Raw genomic sequence first — 22,461 nt, forward strand, 5'->3', positions numbered from 1 at the left:
TTTAAAGGTGAAAGTGCGACCAACTTTGTTGTACTGAAAGTGTTCTATTAATCAGTGACTATATTAGGAAGCCTTTCTTGAACTCTTTCGTATATCACTTAAGTGACTCAGTCAGTTTTACCAGCCTCATTTCAAAGATGCGGTAGGCATTCTGGTAAGCGCATTTAATGGTTTTCTATAGAATGGTTAGTACTGTGAAGGTGCTTAGATATATGTTTGTCCAGGTAAACAAGGAGCTGGGTGCATATATAAACATGTACTCTTTTTACTGCGCAAGTTAGGCAGGTTCATTCGTATGGCTTAACGCGCACCTTATTGGGCGTGCGGACAGCCCAAACTGTGAGCGCTGCCAAGTAGATCAGACTTCAACCCATCTAATATGCGACTGCCCTCTGTACGTGTCCCGAAGGAAGACGCTGGCTTCAGCGTTCGCTGGCATCGGTGTGAACACTCCAAGTGAACCTAACCTATTGTCCGCAGTGTCCCACCAGACAGCATCAACGACTGCTACAAGGGCATTTATAGATTTTCTCAAGAGTACTGGACATGACAATGGACTTTAAGAAGACCACTCTGTTACGTGGTCATTGTACATACGCATCACCTCTTCCTGTCCCCATCATCTTCTCTTTTTCCCTCTTCCCCTTTTCTCCTGTGCAGAGTAGCAGGTTACAGCGCTCAAGCTCAGGCTAACCTCTTCTAATAAATTCGCTGTCTCTTAACGAAAGGGCTTTTCTGGACTGCCTTATTAGCGATGTGTTCCTTCCATGCCTATTTTAGCGATTCACATGTATGAAGTAGTTCAAGCACACCTGCGCGGCAAATGCTCTTGCGTATACGAAGTGGTACCCAATAGCAACCGGAATAGCGCTGCGCTGGGCGGAGCCAGCGTAGAATGCAATTCTCCCGCCAGGCGAGCGTCGCGCAACTCCTTTCGAGTACACTGCATCCGGTGGATTCTGCCACGAAGGTTTTCTCTGGGTACAGTGATTGTTTTTCATGACATCAGTTTCACGTGCTCGGCATTTTCTTTTCTCGTGATAGATGCTCGCGGGGCTGTGCAGTTTTGCTTCTTGCTCTGCCAGTGACTCCCCCAATATTGCGATAATAAACACTGTTTACAAGGACGCCGCGATGGAAAAATACCACATGAATATGAATGTTTCCTTTTTTTAAAGGGGAAATGTTCGTTTATGGGAAACCTCGTTCTGGACGTCCGTTAACTACAGTAACGAACGAAACTATAAAAAAAACCCCGCGCATTTGTGCTTGAAGACAGGTGACAAGCTATTGAAGAGTTGGAGAAGTTACTTGGTATATCTTAGAGCTAGGCTCAGTGAATTTTAACAGAAGACATGATAATGTGAAGCGTCGTTGAGATATTTCTGCCTCTAATTTCGAGAAAAGAGCAAAAAGATGGTCGCGGAGAATCCGCCCAGGCTGTAAAACAACAGCTCCAAAGCAACCCAGACTTTTGCTCGAAGGCTCTTGGTCGTGTCGTGACCAGTGATAGTGCTATTCTTGCCACGCCAAAAAAAAAAAAAAATTCGCACTCGCACGCACTTCGTGTTAAAGAGGTGTGGAAGGGTAAACGGGTAGTCCTGGTTTCAGCTTTATATCTCGGAACTGTTCCACGCTAGACCACCGTGGCCGCGCCACGGTGGTCTAGTGGTTATGACGCTCGGCTGCGTACCCGAAGGTCGCGGGATCGAATCCCGGCCGCGGCGGCTGCATTTTTGATGGAGGCGAAAATGTTTGAGGCTCGTGTACTTAGATTTAGGTGCACGTTAACGAACACCTGGTGGTCGAAATTACCGAAGTCCTCCACAACGGCGTCTCTCATAATCATATCGTGGTCTTGGAACGTTAAACCCCAGATATTATTATATTAATTGTTCCATATTTTGTTGTGAGGTTTTCCGTGCCCAATAAGAACGTTCGTGGGCTTCACTCTGCGTGTATTTGACCTTGTGGATTTTAATTCTTCTTTTCTTTTTCAGTGCTAAATTTTAGACTGGTGTACGAAATTAATTGTACCTTTTTTTTTCAGAAACGAAAAACGGCGTGGCCATGACAGTTGGCACGCTTATTCCACATTATGTAGGCATTAATCTCTACCTATAAGAACGGGCTCCTGCATTTATCTAAGAAAAAGAAAATTGTTGTCCCCACTTCTCACGTGCCGGAGAGACACTTTCCAGTTAATCTTTTTTTAATCATAAAAAGCATTTTTTTGAAGCTTAGGTTCAGAGTATTTAGGAGAGATTTAGGTATACTCTGACACAATTTCAACGCGATCGGTTGGATAATTTTCTAGAGAAGGCAAATCTAGTTTGGAAAATTTTCAAAGAACTGATCAATAGAAAAACACGGTTTTATGTTTAAAAACACGCGCGGAACTTGCTCACAGCGTACAGCAATGACAACGTTACAAACGCATTTATGACGGGAAAATTTGTAATCAAAACCTATGAAAATGGTAGGAAGTGAATATATTCAACTGATATAGCAATAGTTATTTAAAGAAATACATACACGCAGAAACAATGATGGATAAGAGCCCGCGCGTCCACCAGGAGGCGCGGTTTTGTTTGGCGCCATTTTTCAATGGCTTGGAGCACTCCTACGCGCTCGCCAATGCATGGTTTTGCTCCTGAGAATGTGTAATATTTTTTAGTAATGAAATAAAAAAATTAGGTTTTTGGTTGATCTACCCTGCCATATTCCGTCAAGCGGCCATACGACCACGAGAAAGAAAAAAACAGAAATAAAAACGCCGGGCACGCAAAACTTTCTTCACGAAAAAAAAGTGCACCTAAAGAAAAGCTTTCTGGTAGTGGATTCTGCTAGTGAGTGCAATGAACTCGTAATGCGTGGCATGACGTTTGGCATAACTGGCACAAGTAAACTGACCTGTTAGGCACATATATTACTGCAAGCAATGAATGAAAGAAAAGAATTTTAAGCGCTCGTTCCTTTGTTTGATGCAATCCGAATAAAAAGCCACAGATAATGGAGCCAAGGAAGACGTTGGGGGTGTTACTGGTATGTTTTGAAGTGAAGAAAGCCCCTGCTGGTGGCAAGTTGTCTTTTCGTCCACTTTACTGTTTTCACATTCGTATCAAAATTATTACAATACAGTTAAAAGGGTAAAATAAACATCCCCAATACCTTCCTTGGCTTCATTACCTTTTCCTTGAGGTTGTCAATAATGAGTTAATTCATACTGCGGTAGACGTGGTCGGGTGAATAGTGCCCATCATGGATCCCGATGTTGAAATGGTAATCCGAATACCTGACATAACGGCATATCACACTGAGAAAACTTGGAAGCTCTTTGAATTAGGGGTTTGGTAATGCACACACCCGTCGGCGTTCGCGTGCTTTGGTGTATTCGTCAGAGGCCAACGAGACATCGGCATCGTCTTGCGTTCGACGCCAGTGACCTCTCGATCCCTCTTTTAGGTCACTCTACCATGACACATCCAGAAGAGCAAATTGTTACATAAGCAGACGAACCGACGCTGTCGAAAAGTAGGAGCAGCGCCCATGCGGATGTTTTCTGGACGGGTACTGTGAACCGGATGAGGGGTAGTGGACTCACTGCTCGGCAGCAGCAACGGAGGAAGTGAAGACGCTGATTTTGCCAGTGGAACAATGAACCAGAAGAGAGGTAGTGAACTGACTGCTTCGTAGCAGCAACGGAGGAGGAGACACCACTTATGCTACCTGTGGTTACAGACACTTATTAATCTTGACGGTGACGACACCAGATGCCCAGCAGTGCTAGAGGGGAGACGCGCCGCGAAGAAAACGGAGCTTATACTGCGCCGCATCACATGTCAAGACCGTAGAGATCGATGTGGCATCTGTGAGCAACTCTTGCGTCCAAGGAGACATCGCCGGCGTCACGCGCTCCTCCCACGTTGGGACCACACTAAGCCTGACCACCGCATCGTGGGTTCTCTGGACGGTCCAAAGCTCACCCCCGTTTTGGGGGCTTCTGATGGCAGAGGAGGTGAAGCCGCTGATTTTACCCCCGGAACACTCAACTAGAAGAGGCGTAGTGGGCTCATTGCTCGGCAGCAGCAACAGAGGAGGTGAAACCGCTGATGCTACCATGGCCCATGGTTACACAGACTACATTAACCTCGACGGTCACGGCAACTGACGCTCAGCATTGATCTCTACGACCGTAGAGATCATTGTAGTGTCCGTGACCAACTCTTGGGCCCGAGGAAACATCGGCGGCGTTACGCGTTCGACGCCAGTGAGACCACTACCAATTCTAGTTCACTCAACCACGGCACACCCAGAAATGGGACTGGTGATGTTAGCAGGCGCGCGCTCTCGTATGGTAGAAGGTAAGAAGAAGGGCGAGGCCCGCGGCACCTGGTGAGCGCCGGAGACGTGTCTTGTGATACACGTGAGGCGAACTCTGCGTAACCCGGAGCACACGTGGTGCAACGAAGGGAGTGAAGACGGGACATCCTGCGGCGAGGAGGATGCGGTGTGAAGACGCCGGATGTTCACGGTCTTTTAGCGTGTTATAAGAGATGACATGCATTAATGTACACTAGAGTACACAACGCACAGCTTACCCCATTGCATCCTATTGATATGCGTTTTCGGCGTTAGTGTGCCCTGGTTTCTTCCTAAGGAGAACTTTGTATTACGCGCGCTGCCGAATCAACGTAGAAAGAAGAGCGTGGTTAAGAATGCAGAACAGAAAGCAGCATGCTTTTTGTGCTTAGTCGAGTTGGAAGCCGCAAACACTACCGCTTTGGTTCTGCCGTCCGCATAGACAAACATGCACTGGCGACATGGATATGACGCACGCCGTCACGTATCTTCTATACATTGGAAATGGCAACATCGGTCAGAAAGACCAAAGTCCGGCGCTGCATCAATTCCACCGAGCTCCATCTACACCCATCGACGAGACCCACTAAAGTGGGTCTCGTCGATGTGTGTAGATGGACCTTGGTTCTGAAAATGTTCAACAGGTGAAGCCTACCGATTTCATCTACTTAAAGAAGGCATGATGGAAAACGTTCCCGAAATCCTGCGATGTGATACTGTGCACAGAAGTCAGTATTTAAAAGTACCTACTACCCGCTCCTTGCACTTTCAGGGGTTTCGGGGTCACATAAATCACAGCATAGTTTACGTAGTACGATCAAGATATTTGTATGTACTCCGAATCGAATGCAGTACAAATATTCAAGAAAGACGGACACATACTGTTTGATTTCAATTTGGACTTTCTGAGGCTTTTAAAATATTTTTGTTCTCCATTGCGCGCACAGCATCCGTTTATTTTCCGGTTTCTGATACTTTTCCTGAAAATGAATATGTACCTAGAAGCGCAGAGTGAAATTCCGTGGAGAAAACTATAATACGCGTGGCAGTAATGAAATGAAGTACACAAGAAGTACACGTCCTTAACTATATGACGTCAGAGTCTGCCTTATAGGTTGACTCAGATTCCATAAAATAACATGGTAACATTTCTGGCTGACATTTAGGCATTCATTTTTTGGATACATAACCATTCTTTTGTGTCAATGAACGCCTAAAAAGAGAACAATATGCCATTGTCGATGGCTAAGCCCGACCATTTGGAAGTGATCAGAGCCATTGCAGGCACGCGAAATATTACTGATCTTAGTAACGCATGCGTCTCCAGCCTGGCACCCTTTGGTAAAACGACAAAGGCTACAGAGGTTATTCATAGTGTAAGAAATATAGGTTAAAGTCTGCGTCAGGGCTACATTCGCGGGATTCATCTAGCGACCGTCAGCAGTTTTAAGTGTCATTTGCTCCGTGTGGGTCCCAGATTTCTTTCAACTTGTTTTGGGCCACTGGCAACCATCTTTTCTTCTACGGCATCCATACTTCTCAAGTATGGGAAGTTTTTTCTTAGTGGAGATGAGAGACTTTATTCCGATCTGTCTAGCGTACAGTTTACGTAACCATCGGCACTGCAATTCACCAATAACCTCAACCCATGAGTAACCCCGAATTTTGAGCAGCTTAATCAGAACATATTGCTGTATGGGACCATAGTTCTTGTTTTCGAATCAAATAGCATTGACTGGTCTGGCCAAATTTTCCTGCCTGCTTGGCTAGCGTTAGTAACTATAATAAATGTCGGATCCTTATGGACGAAACTGCGAAATAATTCTGAGGCATGCTGCAGTTATGGAGTGGGATTAATTTCGGATACATGGGGTTCAACGCGCATTTTAATAAAGTAATGCGGAAGTTCTTTACATTTCAACACAAGGCATCCCCGTCGAAATGCGGCCGCCGTGGCCGGAAGTCAAACCCTTTTTAATTATGGCCATCTTTTCTAAATGTCCTTCTAGAGCAACATACATTTTGCACGTCAGGAACAAATAGAAGCCTTGCAGCTCAAGCGCCATCCAAGTTTTTTTCAAGTAGCGCTAGTTACACTGCTACATTACACATGTAGATTTGCACTAAACTGATGTACTACAAAATTAAAAGGAAAAAATAGTATTAACCCTCTGCGACACGGCGTCTTCATTTGGACAGCCGACAAACTTTTGCCATTTGTGTGCACTATTGGTAAGGAAGAGAGCGTAAAAACTTAGTGGTAAATAAAACATTCTTGTTGCATAAATTCCTTCATACTACTTTTATTTGAATTATTTTGATGCACGCGATCGCTTTGGGGAAGTCAGTAGCGTGTTCAACAATACGTGGGACGTGGGCTGCTTCGGCAGTAATACGAAAATATTTCTTTTATCTGTTTAGGAATAGTCGTTGATAGCGGATCACCATTTCATTTATTTAATTGGGTCGCTGAATTCGATTTGTGAAGACATATAGCATGATTGACTGTACAATAATTACATATATTTACAATGTCCTTTAAATTGGTTGCTGTAAAATGCACTGCGATTTATTCTCACTGTTCCACTTGCTTTGCATATGGTCTCCAGAACCTTGGCATCACATTATAGGTATTTCACGCATTTATAGACAGTCGATAATGATGCGTATTGCGAAGGGTTGACAAGTCTAGAAAAAACCTTCCGTGATCACTGTGAATGCTGCCGAATACAGTTTCGTTTCGGTCACCGCACCTGCAAGCGCCAGCACACTACAGTATCGTTTGTAGGTGAACAAAACCATGGAAGTGAGAATGGCGTCATCCACAGAATGATTGATCACTGTGATTCCGTTGTCACCAGCAGCTGGAGGCGACGCAGAACAAAAACAGGAAGAATACTTTCAGAATAACTCACAAACGCAAGGAACCACAAAGACAATGCGATCAGACCGCGCAAAATATAGAAGCACCTTCACTGACGATGAGCCCATCCCCATCGCGACAGCTCCGAACAGCAGACACGGATTTTAAAGGGCTTCCTCTTGTATGTGCGTGAAATACGTCGCAGGTACCATGTTAAAATAGAAAGCACAGATATTAAAGGGCATGCTTTTGCACGCGGGAATCTGACAAGACTTGGTCTTTGTGGTTGCGTATTGTATATATGCCGTGGTTATTGTAAACATAAGTCCATCCATCCTTTTCGCTGCTCAGAAGATGTGGGTCTACCTATATATGAAAACGTTTTCTTTTATTTTAGCGAGAGACAAAATAAAAGGGTCTACCCACATTGTACTCGACGTTTTTTGAAGTAAAGACAGCTAGCAATTAAAAAAAATCACAGTCTCACCGCAAGGGCGAAGCAATGAATGCTATAACAACAAATTGTAGTGTTACATAAAGTGAGACTGGCAGCTAACAGTTTTGTATCCGGTCTCGCGTAACTACAAAACGCTGGTGTAAGAGAATACGGCCGCTCCAGGGAGCGATGCTCTCCGCATAGTCACATCGCGTTGAGAGCGCAGCACGTAGAAGGGTATACCAGCCGCCCCTGTGATGGCTTTCGAGATAGCGCGCGCGCCAGCGATTGCGACCGCGTCCTTAGATTTAAAGTTCAAAGTTGCTCCTCGCGCGACACCTCCCCCCCTCCCCTTCGCGTCCTCGCGTCTTTTAAGGCTCGTTAAAGACGGGCGGGGCGTTTCCTGTCTGCTTCGACGGCAGGCCTCCCGAGCGGGGTGATGTTATCGCATGCACCCTCCGAGCGACGGCTCGTTTGAACTCTGCTTCGGCGGCGTTCGTCACCCCCGCTCGGGTAGTGTGCCTCGATGTGTGCGCCCCCGGCCCTTAGGGTGTTGCCATTCTTTGAAGGGGCTGATGCCGCCACGACGCCATTTTTTGCCCCGCGTCTCGTGCCTCTCAGCGCAGCTGCCGTAGAGGGGTGAGACGCCGGTAAGAAGCCGTGGGCTAAAATATGGCAGCCGCGCCGCAGTAGACGCCGCAGATGTCCTCACCCTGGACAAAACGCGCAACAAAACGCGCATCAAGGCACCCTACGCTCGGGGGCTTTTGCACGCGGTAGAACATACAATGTGCGGGGGTATCTTGTCAATTTGGACTTCATACCGGAAGGACATGACGGTGACGGCGACGGAAACGGCGACGGCAAAAACCCGTCGAGAGTTTCGATATAATTGCTATCGCAATAAAGCAAGAATGCCAAATAATACAAAGGAGGTCAGAGCTATTGAAAATCGCGCTCTATCTAAGAGATGAAATCTAAAACAGCCAAGTAAATATGAAATAGAATCTTGAAAGAGCAGCTTTTACGTTCTATATGCTAATGTTAATGTAGAGCGCATGTCAGATATATTTTTAAGGTGAAAGTGCGACAAACGTTTTTGAACTGAACTTGTTCTATTGATCAGTGTCGATATTAAGAAGCCTTTCTTGAACTCTTTCGTGTATCTTTTTAGTTACTCAGCCAGTTTTACCAGCCTCATTTCAAAGATGCCACAATCATTCTGGTAAGCGTATTCAGTGTTTTTCTATAGAATGGTTAGTATTGTGAGGTGCTTAGAAATATGTTTGTCAAGGTAAACAAAGAGCTGGTGCATATATGAAGATGCACTTTTTTTTTTTACTGCGTAAGTTAGACAGGTTGATTCGTATGGCTTAGCGCACACCTTACGGGCGTGCGGACAGCCCGCATTGTGAGCGCTGCCAAGTAGATGAAACTTGAACCCATCCGTTGTATGACTGCCCTCTGTACGTGTCCCAACGGAAGACGCTGGCTTCAACGTTGGCCGGCATGGGTGTGAACACTCTAAGTGAAAGTAACCTATTGTCCGCAATGTCCGACTAGACAGCATCAACGACTCTTACAAGGGCATTTATACACTTTCTCAAGAGTACTGGAATTGACAATGGACTTTAATAAGACCACTGTATTACGTGCTTATTGTACCTACGCATCACCTCTTCCTGTCCCCAAAATCATCGTCTCTTTTTTTCCTTTCCCTTTTTTGCCTGTGCAGAGTAGCAGGCTAGAGCGCTTAAGCTCAGGCGGACCTCTCTGCCTTCTAATAAATTCGCCCTCTTTTAACCTTATTAGCGATGTGTTGCTACCATACTTATTTTATCAATGCACATGTTTGAAGCAGTTCAAACACACCTGCGCGGCAAATGCTCTCGCGTATACGAAGCTGTACCCAATAGCAACCGGAGTAGCGCTGCGATGGGTGAAGCGAGCGTAGTATGCAATTGTCCCGCTAGGCGAGCGTCGCGCAACTCCTTTCGAGCAACCTGCATTGGGTGGCTTTTACCAAGAAGGTTTTGTCTGGGTGCAGTGACTGTTATTCGTGAAATCAGTTTTGCGTGCTCGGCATTTTCTTTTTTCGTGATAGACGAATGAAGTAAAATCGCGAGGCTGTGAAGTTTTGCTTCTTGCTGCAGCGAAGTGACTCCGCCACTATTCCGATAATAAACACTGTTTACAAGGACGCCGCGATGCCAAAAACAAAGGAATATGATCGTTTTCTTTTTTTAAGGGGAAATGTTGATTAATGACAAACCTCGTTCTGGACATCCGTCAACATTAGTAACGACCAAAACTATAAAAAAATGCGCATTTGTGCTTGAAGACAGGCGACAAACTATTGAAGAGTTGGAGCAAAGCAATGAAAGTGCTTCAACGTTTTTTTTTTTGAAGACACCAATATTTGTGATGGTTACAGAGCCGTCCATATTGAAAGAGTGCACCGCGAAGATTATATATATATATATATATATATATATATATATATATATATATATATATATATATATATATAGTTGTCATCAAGCAATGATAACAACCCCTTCATCTATTTTCTATTTCAATAAAAACAGAGTTGGAGAAGTTATCTGGTATATCTTAGAGCTAGGCTCAGCGAATTTTAACAGGAAAAGGAGTGTGAATGTTAGTGAGGGTCACTTTGTATTTAAACACGTTGGACACTAGATTCTTGATCAACCACAGATGCTCTGTTTAGGACTGAATACTGGGCTGCTTGGTAATCATTCCTGGCAAAAATTAACAGCGCACTTGCAATAAAGACAAACGAAGACCTGGACACAATGCCAGCCCTTTCACCTTGTCAGAAATTGTGAGAACAGTGAGAGTACTGTGTACAGATCATAAACACTATGACAACATAATGAAAAACAAAATAAAGACAGGGAAGAAACAACGTGATTCAACAAGGTGGTTCAACAGGTTCAACTGACCCATATCAATGTGATTACAATAGCTTTTCACAATTAATACAACTCCTAAAGGCTATAAATATGCATATGTAACCCTGGAAAGTTCCAGTGGTGATATTTGACTAATGAAGTGACAATACCATGGAATGCATGTTCTTCATAACACACACTGTCACTTCGCGGATGTCTCTTACATCATATGGCTATAATTATGTTTCATCATGTGGTCATAATTATGTGACGATTGTGCCAAATGTGAAAGAGCACAAATTGACATCGAGACGGAGGATCAAAACAAGCAAATCAAGCATGAAAACAACATAAGCAAAAAACAAACTTGGCCTAACCGCACAGTTCATCACATGACAGCGTGATAATAGCGGCCTTTTTAACACGAAAGTGTTTTATGCCGGGGTCTACCAAGACTTTCATGACGTATTTCCGTTACCGAAGTACGTCAGCAAAATGAACGCCATCAGATGACAATGAAAAAAAAAACTATAAGAAAAAGTTCCGTAGTCGAACACATGACCTCTCGGTCAGCGACGATGGCTGGCGGGTGATTAGCCCACCGAGCTACCGCCAACCACACTAGGAGGCTACATGAACGCGCCTTTTGTCTCTCACACTTTCCTCTCACAGTGCTTTTGGATGAATTGATGGATGCTGTCAGCGTCCTTTTACAACGGGGCGGTGACATCTGTGCCATCAGGCTCGAAAAAAAAACGAAAACGTGCCGTTGCTACGTGGCAATTTTAATACAAGTTTAACTTTTTCAACGCTTTAACACACCGTGAGATGGCAGCTTTAGCCCAAGCCTCGGTCATAGCATCGAGCCATGTCTAAAAATAGTTCCCCGACGCTCGCCTGGCTGTCGCACCACGGTCCCCGCTCGCCCAGTGAGAAGTAACGGCCAGGCAAGAGGGAAGACACGACGCGCCTAGCGTTTCTCTTCGCATTTCAAGAAGCTTTCATGGAGTGCATAACAAGTATCAGTGTTTATTAATGTGCTTGTTGCTATCTTTACGCGGGATCCACCAAATGCGGTGTCCAGGTATATCTGGACAGCTGCAGCTACCGCAAGGGTTGAATCATGAACATGGGCGTTAGTCGTCGGTACGAAGATGTGCCACTAGGCGTCAACGTGAGTGCGATGCGTCCACCATCAAACAACAGTAGACATTGTACAGGCTCTCATATACCAATGCACTATAAACAATAAACTACTTTTGTGACGACAGGTTTCACTTTCGTGTTATACCGATGATGAAGCCGGGGGTCTGCCCATAGGACCGGGGAGCAGCCTGGCCTCAGGGAGAAGTAGAGTTAAGGAGCCGGTGTTGATAACAGGAACGTTTATTTTACATGACGATTAGGTAGCGTGCTTGGAGCGTCTCGACGCTCGCGTTATAAAGCCTGGACCTGCCCAGGATTCCCTGTTGGAGAAAACAATCAAGTCCAGGACAGTCCAATCAACACGTTGTCTTCATCTCCGCCCACTAAAGGAAAAGTAATTACCGCCTTCTTCGCACTCCAGGAAAGAGAGAAGCGGCGCGCCTGGATGACAGACGGTGCCTGGGAGGCGAATAAAAGACACTATACACAGAAAGAAGGGATCCCGGCGGTGCACATTTCTAGAAACAGGCTGCGCTGTCAGGTGCAGTCGCTCCTTGCTTCGATAGCGCCGTCGGCGCAGCCGACGCCCAGCTCCTAGTGAGGTCACAAAGCCACAAAAGAACCATACAGACAATGAACGGATCACTGCGGCGCACATTCCTGAAAACTGGTCGTGATGTCAGATGTGTTAACAGTTCCAAATCTTTCCTTGCCTCGATGCGTCGTCGGTGCAGGTGACGGCGAGCTGCCGGCCGGGTCACAAAGTCGCAGATACCGCATAGTGTGGGAGAGGTGCCCGATGAGGAATCTCCGGCGCTCGGCAAATTGTTCAGCGCACCTCCCAGAAGCCTGAACAAAGCAGTGCACAAGCGACTGCCTCCTCCGAGCAGCCTGCACTGCAAATAGTTCATCTTCACGCCATAAAAGCGTCAAACTCAGCCAAGCGTGGCCAAGGCGATTGACGAGGGGCATTGACAGCCTTGAAGGGTTCAGGACACAATTGTAGTGTTGTCGCCGCATCTGGTCGTTTCGGGGAACGTTGAGGTCGAAGAAAGCAGGGCTGATGCCGCCATACCTTTCCGATGATCCAGCGGCGCCAAGCCGTGAAGTCCGATCATAACACTGATTTCTATGCCGGAGGGATAAGCCATCTTTTTTTTTTTGCTTTAGTGTATACTCCTTGAAAGCACTGCGCTTCATTTATACTTTATCGCAAGGAAGGAAATTATGTTGTACAAACATCTTTGCAGGCGCACTCGCTCACTGATTGGCTGGCCGTGCGAAGCGTGTGCTATCTTCACAGGAGTTTCTAAACACGCATTGCACAGGGTCGCTATGTGAGCTTTGACATTTATTTGCATTTTTTCGATTTTTCGTTACAATTTCCACGTTATACATTGTGCAGCTGCCCGAGCGACGATAAGGTCGCACGAACAGAGGAAACATAAGTATTACGTACAATTGTGTTACCGATGGTACCGCGAACGCCACGTGCCCATCATCTGCTTGGTAATATACAAAGCGGCAGGCTCGCTTGAGTCGCCGGACATCGTCACACCATATCCCACCCGTAGTAAGGCATATTGCGCTGTCGTCAAACCATGCATTTCACATCCAGCAGCGATAATAGGCACAAAACGCGCACACACGCCCGGCACAGCTGGGCAGTTCAGAAGCGGCGTTCACAAGGCCACGGTAATCCCATGACGGCGTTGCTTGAGCATCCCGCACGCTGCTGGGGCCAGTCTAAAACGGCTCTCTTGTCGCGTTTCTTTCTTCTTTTAGGGGCGAAGCTCCTTAAAGCGGCACCCGTTCGTCCCTCGTAGTCGTAGTGCATAACCAGTCGTAACGCTAGTACCAGATCTTGACCTCCAAGGTGGTGCCGGTGGGAGATTTTTCCTGTGCGTTGTTGAACAATAAAAAATTCGCAGCGTGCGCGTTAACTAAAAGCCGAATTCTTCTGTCTCTCATTCCCCATTTGCAGCCATTGGCATGTTCCAGTAGGAAACGTTAGTAGAAGTAGAAGTGTAAAAGTGTTAGCTAAAAGCCGACTTCTTCTGTCTCTCATTCTCATTAGCAGCCATTGTTTACCTTCAAGGTAGTGCCTGGTGAGATTTCTCCTGTGCGTGATTAAACAATAAAAATTTTGTTCAAAACGCCGTTGATTGATGAAATAAACCAACGAAAGACGCCAGATGTTTCTAAAGCAAAACGAAAAGACGCCAGCTGCTTAACGAAAGACGCCAGATGTTTTCTAAAGCAGTGGTTTTCTAAACAATGAAAATTCACAGCGTACATGTAAAATTAAAGTGAGCTGCAAGTCGTCATAACTCTCATCGAACCTTTAGTATAAACGCGCCCGATCTCACGTCGGTGATGATGTACTGGGCAGAATTCACGGAAGATTCACGGTTTACCGATGAACCTCCGCAGCTTCGCCCACTCATCATCATTCACTCCGTGGTTATGGTGTGATTTTGTTGCTTTTTTCATTTGCGTGCATACGTCGCGACGCTTTTCTCAAATCTCGCTTATATTCCGACGCGTCTGATTGTCTGATTTCCTCGTTCTTGCCGACGAGCAGGTGGGCTGCAGAGCCGTCCGAAGGGCATTTTATCTCGTTTCCTCCCGTTCACAGCAGCCGCTTAAAAAGAATCGCGTTTTTTTTCTTTGGTGTTGAGGCAGAACGCCTTGGCCAGTTCGTTATCTAAAAGCGTATACTGAGTGTACATATCGTGCCAATCAGCTACATCGAGGGCTTGCCGGCTTTATTTTTAGTTTAGTTGGATTTGATGGAAAACGACATAAGCGAAGTCAAGAAGCGAAGTAACGACAATAACAATGCGACAAAGGCGAAGTAAGGACAACATCAATGCAAAGAGATCGCGTCAGCGCTTAGACCCCAGACGCGATACACCGCGCCAGACCGGTCCGTGCAGCGAGAAGCAGTCGACCGGAACTATTAGTTGCCAGCAGCAGCCGTCAACACCGCCAAGTTACGCGGAAAGGGAACCACACAATATTGAAGCGAGGTGACGCATTCCACTGTGCGGGGCACCTCGAACGACGTTGCCCTCTTCTCCGGAATGAAGGGAGTTGAGAGGGTAAATGCAGCAATCGCTATATCTCCGGTCCTACTTGAGCTTTTCGAGAAATACCTTCGACTGTATATTCCCTGGGAAGGGTCCGACTCATTCCTGGGTGTTTTTCACGCCAAGCGAGAGGGGTGGTTCATGACCGCTTTAAGCTGCGCGGCAACCCACCCGCTGAATAAGAGGTGTACGAGAGTGCTTCGCCCTAGCACCCCACTAGCCGCATATGTGCTGGGCGCCAGTGTAACCTTTTCACGGGACGGATAGTCGTCCGAGAGCATCCAGCCGCCTACGTCTGGATGCTCTCGTGATCGTCCCCTTATTTTCACGCATACCAAAACTGGCATAGGAGGAAATTAGTGTATGACGAACACGACTAGCAGGTCACCACATTACGTGTCATGGCCTTCACGTACGTCGCGGAATCCTTTCTCTCGGTCACGTATAGCGCATAAGCACATACCATGGCCCATGAAATATGGGTATGCGGCACAGGCGATTGACAGCTGATATGGGCTCACGAAGAGCGAGAAAATACTTGGGAAATGTTAACGCGACAGCGTTAAGGAGCCCGTATCGCAGAACATGTCATGCCTGCGTCGGGAGCGTTGTCGGTGAGCGAAAAATCAGATGAATACAAAGACTGCCGATCACAGTTTGAGCTTGAATAGAACCCAGATAATCTACGCGGCACTCGAGTATTCTACCGTAGAGCTATGCGAGTGCTTGAAATTGCGTTGGGGGAAGCCCTTGTACAAGTGACATGTCGCGACAACGTCATTCGTGCTTGTAGTGTTGGCTATGCGCTTTTATAACAAACTAATAAACATTACATATCCAAACCTAAGCCACAGCAAGTTAAAGTCAACCGTTCCTCGGCCCCAGAGGAATACGCCGGAAAGCACTATTTTAATTTGCGCATCATAGCCCCGCAGCGTGAGCTACATTTTGATGAAAGTGACAGTATATGCTCTATTGCGAATGCCGAAGTTAATTCAGACTATAAGAATTTGCACTAGATGGGCATCAATGCAGTAGATGTGCTTGGTAAGCCCTCTATATGCACACAACCAATGAAAGTAGAGGAAGACGTCGATCCACCTCGCAACGCTTGGCTAAAAAAGAGAATGAAATGCGGTATAGGATGCTACCAGGCCGCCTTCTGCTTCACTTAGCATTGACTCCCGCAATACGTAGGATCTGCCATAATCTTTGCTGTTTCGCCCATTACGGATCATTTTGTGTTTGTCTTAATACTATTTGTATAGGCATTGAGTCTACACCTGTGAATAGGCTTGGCTGCCTAGAGACATATGAAAGGCAACGTGATCATTGCCTTTTTTAAACATTCTTTCCGAAGCATGTCACCATGGCAGCAGGCTAACTTGCTGTGTAATAGTAGATTCAAAACACCTGAATGCGCAGATGCCGCCAAAGATTTCGGCAATGTTCAACACGCAAGCCTACCCAGTGAATTTACTTAAAGGCGAGATGGACAATGTTTCCAAAATCCAGCGATGTGAGACTATTCATGGAAGTCTTGCGAGGATTTCGGGGTCGCAGAAATCACGGCAAAGCTTAAATAGTATGATCAAGGCATTTCGCACGCATTGACTTGGAATCAAATGCGGTACAATTATTCAAGAAAAACGGACACGTTCTCTTTGATTTCAATGTGCACTTTTTGAGGCTTTTAAAACATTTTTATTGTACATTGCGCGCACCACATAAGCTTATTTTCCGGCTTCAGACGTTTTTTCTTAAAATGATTGTGCATATAGCAGCGCAGAGTGAAATTTTGTGCAGAAAGCTATCACGTGCGCGGCAGTAATGAAACGAAGAACACAAAAATTACATGTCCCTAACTATATGACGTCAGAGTCGGCCCTACAGGTTGACTCCGGTCCCATAGAAATAACATGGTAACATTTCTGGCTGCCATTTACGCAGTCATTTCTCAGGTAGGTTCGTTTGTGTCAATGAACGCCGAAAAAGAGAACAGTATGCCATGGTCGATGACTAAGCCCGACCACTTGGAAGTGATCAAACCCATTGCAGGCATTCGAAATATTACTGCCCTTAGCCTGTCCAGCCTCAATATCCTTGGTTTAACGACAAAGGCTGCAGAGGTTATTCACAGTATAAGGAATATAGGTTAAAATGTGCATCAGGGCTACATTCGCGAAATTCATCTAGCGATCGTCGGCCGTTTTAAGCGTCATTTGCTGCGTATAGGTCACCGATGCCTTTGAAATTGTTTTGGGCCATTCGCAGCTAACTTTTCTTTTAGGGAACCCTTCACCTGGATGCATGGGGAGTCTTTCCCAAGTGCAGATGAGGAGCTTTACTCCTATCTATCTAGCATAAAATTTTTGTGACCGAGTAACCCCACATTTTGAACAGCGTTATGAGAAGCTTATACTCTAGAGGACCGGAGTTATATGGTTTCAAACCAATAGTAATGCCTAGTCTGGAAGAATTTTGCTACCTGATTGGCTGGCGTTGGTAATTCAAATAAAGGCTGGCGCTTTACGTGGCAAAACTACGAAATGATTGTGAGGCTTGCCGCAGTGACGGACTGGGATTAATTTCGACCACCTGGGGTTTGACGTGCGCCTTAAAGTCAGCACGTGGAAGTTCTCTGCATTTCAGCACTAGGCGTCCCCACTGAAATGCGCCCGCCATTGCCGGAAACCGAACGCTAGCCCTCGAGAATGGCAGTGCGATGCCCTGCGTGCTTGCCAGCCCTTTGGCTGATGTTCATGAATGAACGCGTGTAAGTGGAGAAGGTTTTAGGTATACCTAACTCGTGAAGCGAAAGCCTAACTTTGGAGGAGGACTGTTGCGCCTGCGTGGTACGTTGCAGAGAGGTTCTAATTGCAAGGCAACCTCAGCGAAGATAAATCTGGCAGAGCGATGCCATGCGCCCAAAAAATATTGCTTGATGGCGTTGCAAGACCGTGCACAGTACTCCTAAAATAAGCGAGTTAACAAAAAGCCATCGAGTAAACAACGCCACAACAATCAGGCATTCTCGATATCCTCTATCTCTGTATGATTATTTACACGCCAGCCTTCCCATTGCCGGTTCTAGATGAAAGTCGGTTTCTCTAGAAATATGCAAAGAATAACATGCCTGTGAATATTAGTGCCCAAAGATTTTCCGAAAACATTTTGAGGGGAAAATCACAGCATATCCACGGGGTGAATGATGATGAGTGGGGCGAAGCTACGGAGGGAATCACCTGTAAACCGTGAAACTCTTCCGTGAAATGCGCCCAGTACATAATATAAAGAGTGTGAAACATCGTCTATATATTAAACATCAAACTTTTATTGTACTGTTGGTTTACGTGGTCCCTTCATTATCACTTGTGATCGGTGAAATGCAAGGAAGAAGTCCGCTCCCGAGCGAAAGAGCGCCAAGAGCGACCGCATTCCCCGCTCGCCCTGTGCGAATTAAAGGCAAGGCTAGAGGGAAGACAGGACGCGCGTTCCACGACGCGAGGTCGGTAGCATGCCCAACGAAAGCCAACGGAACGCGATCGTGCAAGTGCTCCGGCTTCGCATCGCCTCATGGTTCCATTTAGCGTCCCAAAACCAAATATATTGCTCAAGGTGTGCCTTGCGTTTTTCGTAGAAATAATTTCTTTATCATGTACATTAAGACGAAAAGTTGAAAGCTCACTAGAGTGTATCGCCCGCAAAGTATGTCTTTTAGTGTGATTTAACTCTCGTACGGCAGGGTCCTCGCGCCGTTGCCGGTCCACCTCGCCCATGACGATCGGGCGAGGTGGCTAAATACAACTACTACTACTACACTTTAAGAAAAACATCTGGCGTTCTTTCGTTCTGCTTTTACAAAACATCTGGCGTCTTTCGTTGGTTTATTTCATCAATCAACGGCGTTTTGAACAAAATTTTTATTGTTTAATCACGCACAGGAGAAATCTCACCAGGCACTACCTTGGAGGTAAACAATGGCTGCTAATGGCAATGAGAGACAGAAGAAGTCGGCTTTTAGCTAACACTTACACTTCTACTTCTACTAACGTTTCCTACTGGAACATGCCAATGGCTGCTAATGGGGAATGAGAGACAGAAGAATTGGGCTTTTAGTTAACGCGCACGCTGCGAATTTTTTATTGTTCAACAACGCACAGGAGAAATCTCCCACCGGCACCACCTTGGAGGTCAAAGCATAAGACTTGTTACTCACTACTACGACCACTACGACTACGAGGGACGAACGGGTGCCGCCTTAAGGAGCTTCGCCCCTAAAAATGTTTGGCGACGTAACAACCACTTGAATTTCACAATGCAGTTGAAGAGAGGTTCGAAAATTTGGCTGAGGGTTAACGCTCGTAGATCTAGCAAACCTACCGATCAAAAGGTCTGTTAGCCATTGTTTTGCAAAGATTATTCCCACAGTGTTTCATTAAAGTTAGGCTTTATAGCGAATTTGATGGTGAAACCAGGCAGATGTGGAAACTTAACTGTGGCCTTGTGCAGTTGTGCACGACTACAGCGAACGCTAGCGGAGTTAGGCGCGTGTGACAATCGGAACACGGCCCTTGGTCGTGTCGCTGTTCACAACTCTCCGTTCCTCGGCTCGGCTTTCCACCTTTCCGAGTGCTCCTCCTCGGCCTGCAAGTGGAAATAAAACAAAACACGCGCAGCTGCTATCAGACAGATTCTTGTGCGCCCACTCAACAGCTTCTATTACGCGTGACGGCGTTTAAACAAACTAGTAACGTCTCACGAAGGTCGCTGGGCATAGCGGAGAGGCACGAGGAGGCGCACGCAAGCGTCTGTTTTCCGCCTTCGCCTCGTCACGTGATACCCAAGTGGCGGGGCTCCGAGTGAGCGCAGCGTCGCCGCTTCTTTGTAGATGATCACGTGGCGTGACGTCACGCCCAGCACAGGTGTGCTACAGCAGCTCGCGTTCTTCCTGCTCAAGGTCATTGCGACGCGATGAGCGACGTTAGGAGAGTAGGTGCAGTATAGCCTTTTCTTTAAAAAAAATTAGCAAAAATCGATAAATTGGCGCATTCTTTAAAATTTGCGTTTTTGCGTCCCTGAGCACTATGCTTTTAATGAAATAAAGTGTGACAAAATAGTTTAATGTGTTTAACTGTATAGCACGCAGGTAACTTTGAGAAAATTAGTGTTTGGGGAATTATTTTTTACCAGACTTGGCCATAGACTAAGCACGTCAATTACTGTTATAGAATGCCCCAAGAGTACTTTCTCTTAAAATTTTAGTATTGCATATGTGAGGCCAATAGGATCTAATATAAAATATTAGACATATGCAAAACGCTATTTTGGTCTACGTTAAGACGTCTGTAACAAACTAAGGTGTCTAAGAAAAAATAAGAACAATACACATAAGGGAAAAGCAAGACAACTGTCTCCATCGCAAGTATATTCGAAGTAATTTGCGGCAATCGAGAAAAAGATTTTGAAGTTTAGCACTAGCAGTGCTTTACTTCTGTTGGCGCTTCGACTTCACCTCTAAGCATGCTGGCTGGAAATGCAAACCAGGGTGGTGCAGGCGGTGGCTTGAGTGGCGAGGAATAAAAGCAGTGTACACCAGGAGCTCGTGAGGATCCGAATCTTTAAGATATTATTGATAAATTCAATAGACAGTGCAAACTTTCGTGGTAATTATATGGATGTATACGTTTGCGGTGGCTTACACCCGCAACTGCACACCGGAAAAAAATAATTTTAATGTGTAGGCTGGGATGACCACTTAAAAATACAGGTTCCGTCACCGCGAAACGGGCGAAAACGAACCCATATTTCGGTGAATGTAGTTGATAAGTAGCATTAGTGTGATATGTGTTTAACATGCTCACAGCTACACCGGCAGACATAGACGATACTCGTCAATATTGCTGTTGAGACACGCACCGCCACGTCATCGTGATGTCACGCCTAAATAAATCGCTTTTTTGGAGTTCTATAATTACGTATTTCTATAATTACATAATTCGGAGTTCTATCATTTCACATTGTTTCGCAGGTTGTTTTAAATGTAGTTTTGTCTGCTTAGTGACTTCACGTTCTGTAACTTCAGCTTGCACTGTTTCAGACTAGTATATCATTCCGACGAGAAGCTTCGAACTCAATGCCGGTTTAATGTAGTTCACAGATTAGCAAAATGTCGGTTCGATGTCGGTTCGCTAAGTCACAAAACAATGAAACATGACGTAGTGGGCACTTCAGGAGTTTACTTGCAGTAGGAATCTTACGAGTATTAAAAATGGTCAATGTTACGCGCGCAGACGTTCCTTTCTTCAGGTGCAGTTGAGATGTCTACCGAGAAGCAAAGTATGACAGGCAAATTGCATGTGTACTCCGTGTATGCACAGATGCGCTTCTACCGCACTGAACGTAAGATCGGCCTCTTTCGCTCGGCCATCAGCGAGAACTCACCGGAAGATTGAGAAAAGCAAGCACGCGAACGAGTGTGGGACGAAGAAAGGGCACGTTGGATGCTTGCTATGGTGCAGAAGTATACGATAGCTCTTGGCTGTCTACCGGTGTCGCAAGAACGATATTGGCATGGTACACATGTGTGACAACTCCCTTGAGAGTAAACAGCTCTTCGAGGTTAGAACTAGCGCACTGCTAACACTCGTGCGCCTCAGAAGCATAAACAATGTTATGAGTGATGGACCATTTTTCAGTCTTGCTTGCGCATATATACACGCACACATAAAAACGCACGCACGAACATACATAAAGTATGGTTGAAGCCCCCCGAAAAAAATTTCTGGCTACGCCCCTGGTCAAAACTATTGAGCATGTGGTGTGGTGTGAAGGCATCGGCTCAGCGGTCGCGCAGGGTTTACCCCTGGAGACTGCTCTTCGCTTCGAGAAGACTAGTAGAGAAGACAGTCTGTGCGGTGTAGACAAAGCCGTCGTCATGGTGGCGAAGAGGCGGCTGCGATGTTGGCAAACGGCAGCTATGGTGAGACACCACTGACTGTTGTTGCAGTGCATTGTGTTTATCTTTCTTTTTTCGTTTTTTATTTTAGATTTGTATCTGCCTTTCACATATTAGTGCGTTTTTTCTTCTTTAACTGGTAGGCAGTAGAGCGACCTGCCGGCTTGGGCGCGGTGGCCACGTGTACACGGGGCAAGTGGTTGGCTGCATCATGAGTACAGAACTCTTGCACGATGACCGCGGTCCTTTTGGCACCAAAGCTTCCGTATACCAATGCACTGAAATGCGAAACTTGGAGATTCAGTAAATGTTATTTTATCCGTTCCAGCTTTGAGAATCCTCTTTACATGAAGAAATGCGTGAAATTTTGGTCATTTCTGCTCATTGTCCTCTTGTGCACATATTGGGAGCAATGCAGCACAACAAAGAGTGAGTGACATGTCTTTTCTACCATTTCCATGTATGCTTATAAATTCAGGTATTGTAGCGACTAACGGCTCAACATGTGCTAGGGCTTCTCATGCAAACTATTTTTCTATAGCTGCACTGTGCAGTCCGCACAGAGCGAACAGAAAACTATCATCAGGATGAGCCTGCGCGCGCTCTCTTCGTCTTCTTCTTCTTCGTCATCTTCATTTTTTGCTTCGCTCCCGGAACACATGCAGCGATTTGTCTGGCGTAGAACGGAA

At 45.8% G+C, this 22,461-nt stretch overlaps 1 protein-coding gene across 5 annotated transcripts in view; it reads left to right on the top strand.

The window, feature by feature from the left end:
• Window positions 1-79: 79 nt before the first annotated feature.
• LOC119399671 (uncharacterized) overlaps window positions 80-22,461 on the top strand; it is a 109,581-nt gene continuing 87,199 nt past the window's right edge. Inside the window, exons 1-3 of one of the 5 annotated variants that reach the window (XM_049417808.1) lie at window positions 80-154; window positions 8,836-8,886; window positions 22,101-22,201. In XM_049417808.1, coding sequence (XP_049273765.1) covers window positions 8,870-8,886; window positions 22,101-22,201 — 118 coding nt within the window. In that variant the 5' untranslated portion in view covers window positions 80-154; window positions 8,836-8,869. The remainder of the gene's footprint in view (window positions 155-8,835; window positions 8,887-22,100; window positions 22,202-22,461) is intronic. The other 4 variants (XM_037666491.2, XM_049417809.1, XM_037666493.2 and 1 more) reach the window with 4 other exon arrangements.

The sequence above is a fragment of the Rhipicephalus sanguineus genome, chromosome 7 (assembly GCF_013339695.2).
Source record: "Rhipicephalus sanguineus isolate Rsan-2018 chromosome 7, BIME_Rsan_1.4, whole genome shotgun sequence".
Classification (NCBI taxonomy): Eukaryota; Metazoa; Arthropoda; class Arachnida; order Ixodida; family Ixodidae; genus Rhipicephalus; species Rhipicephalus sanguineus.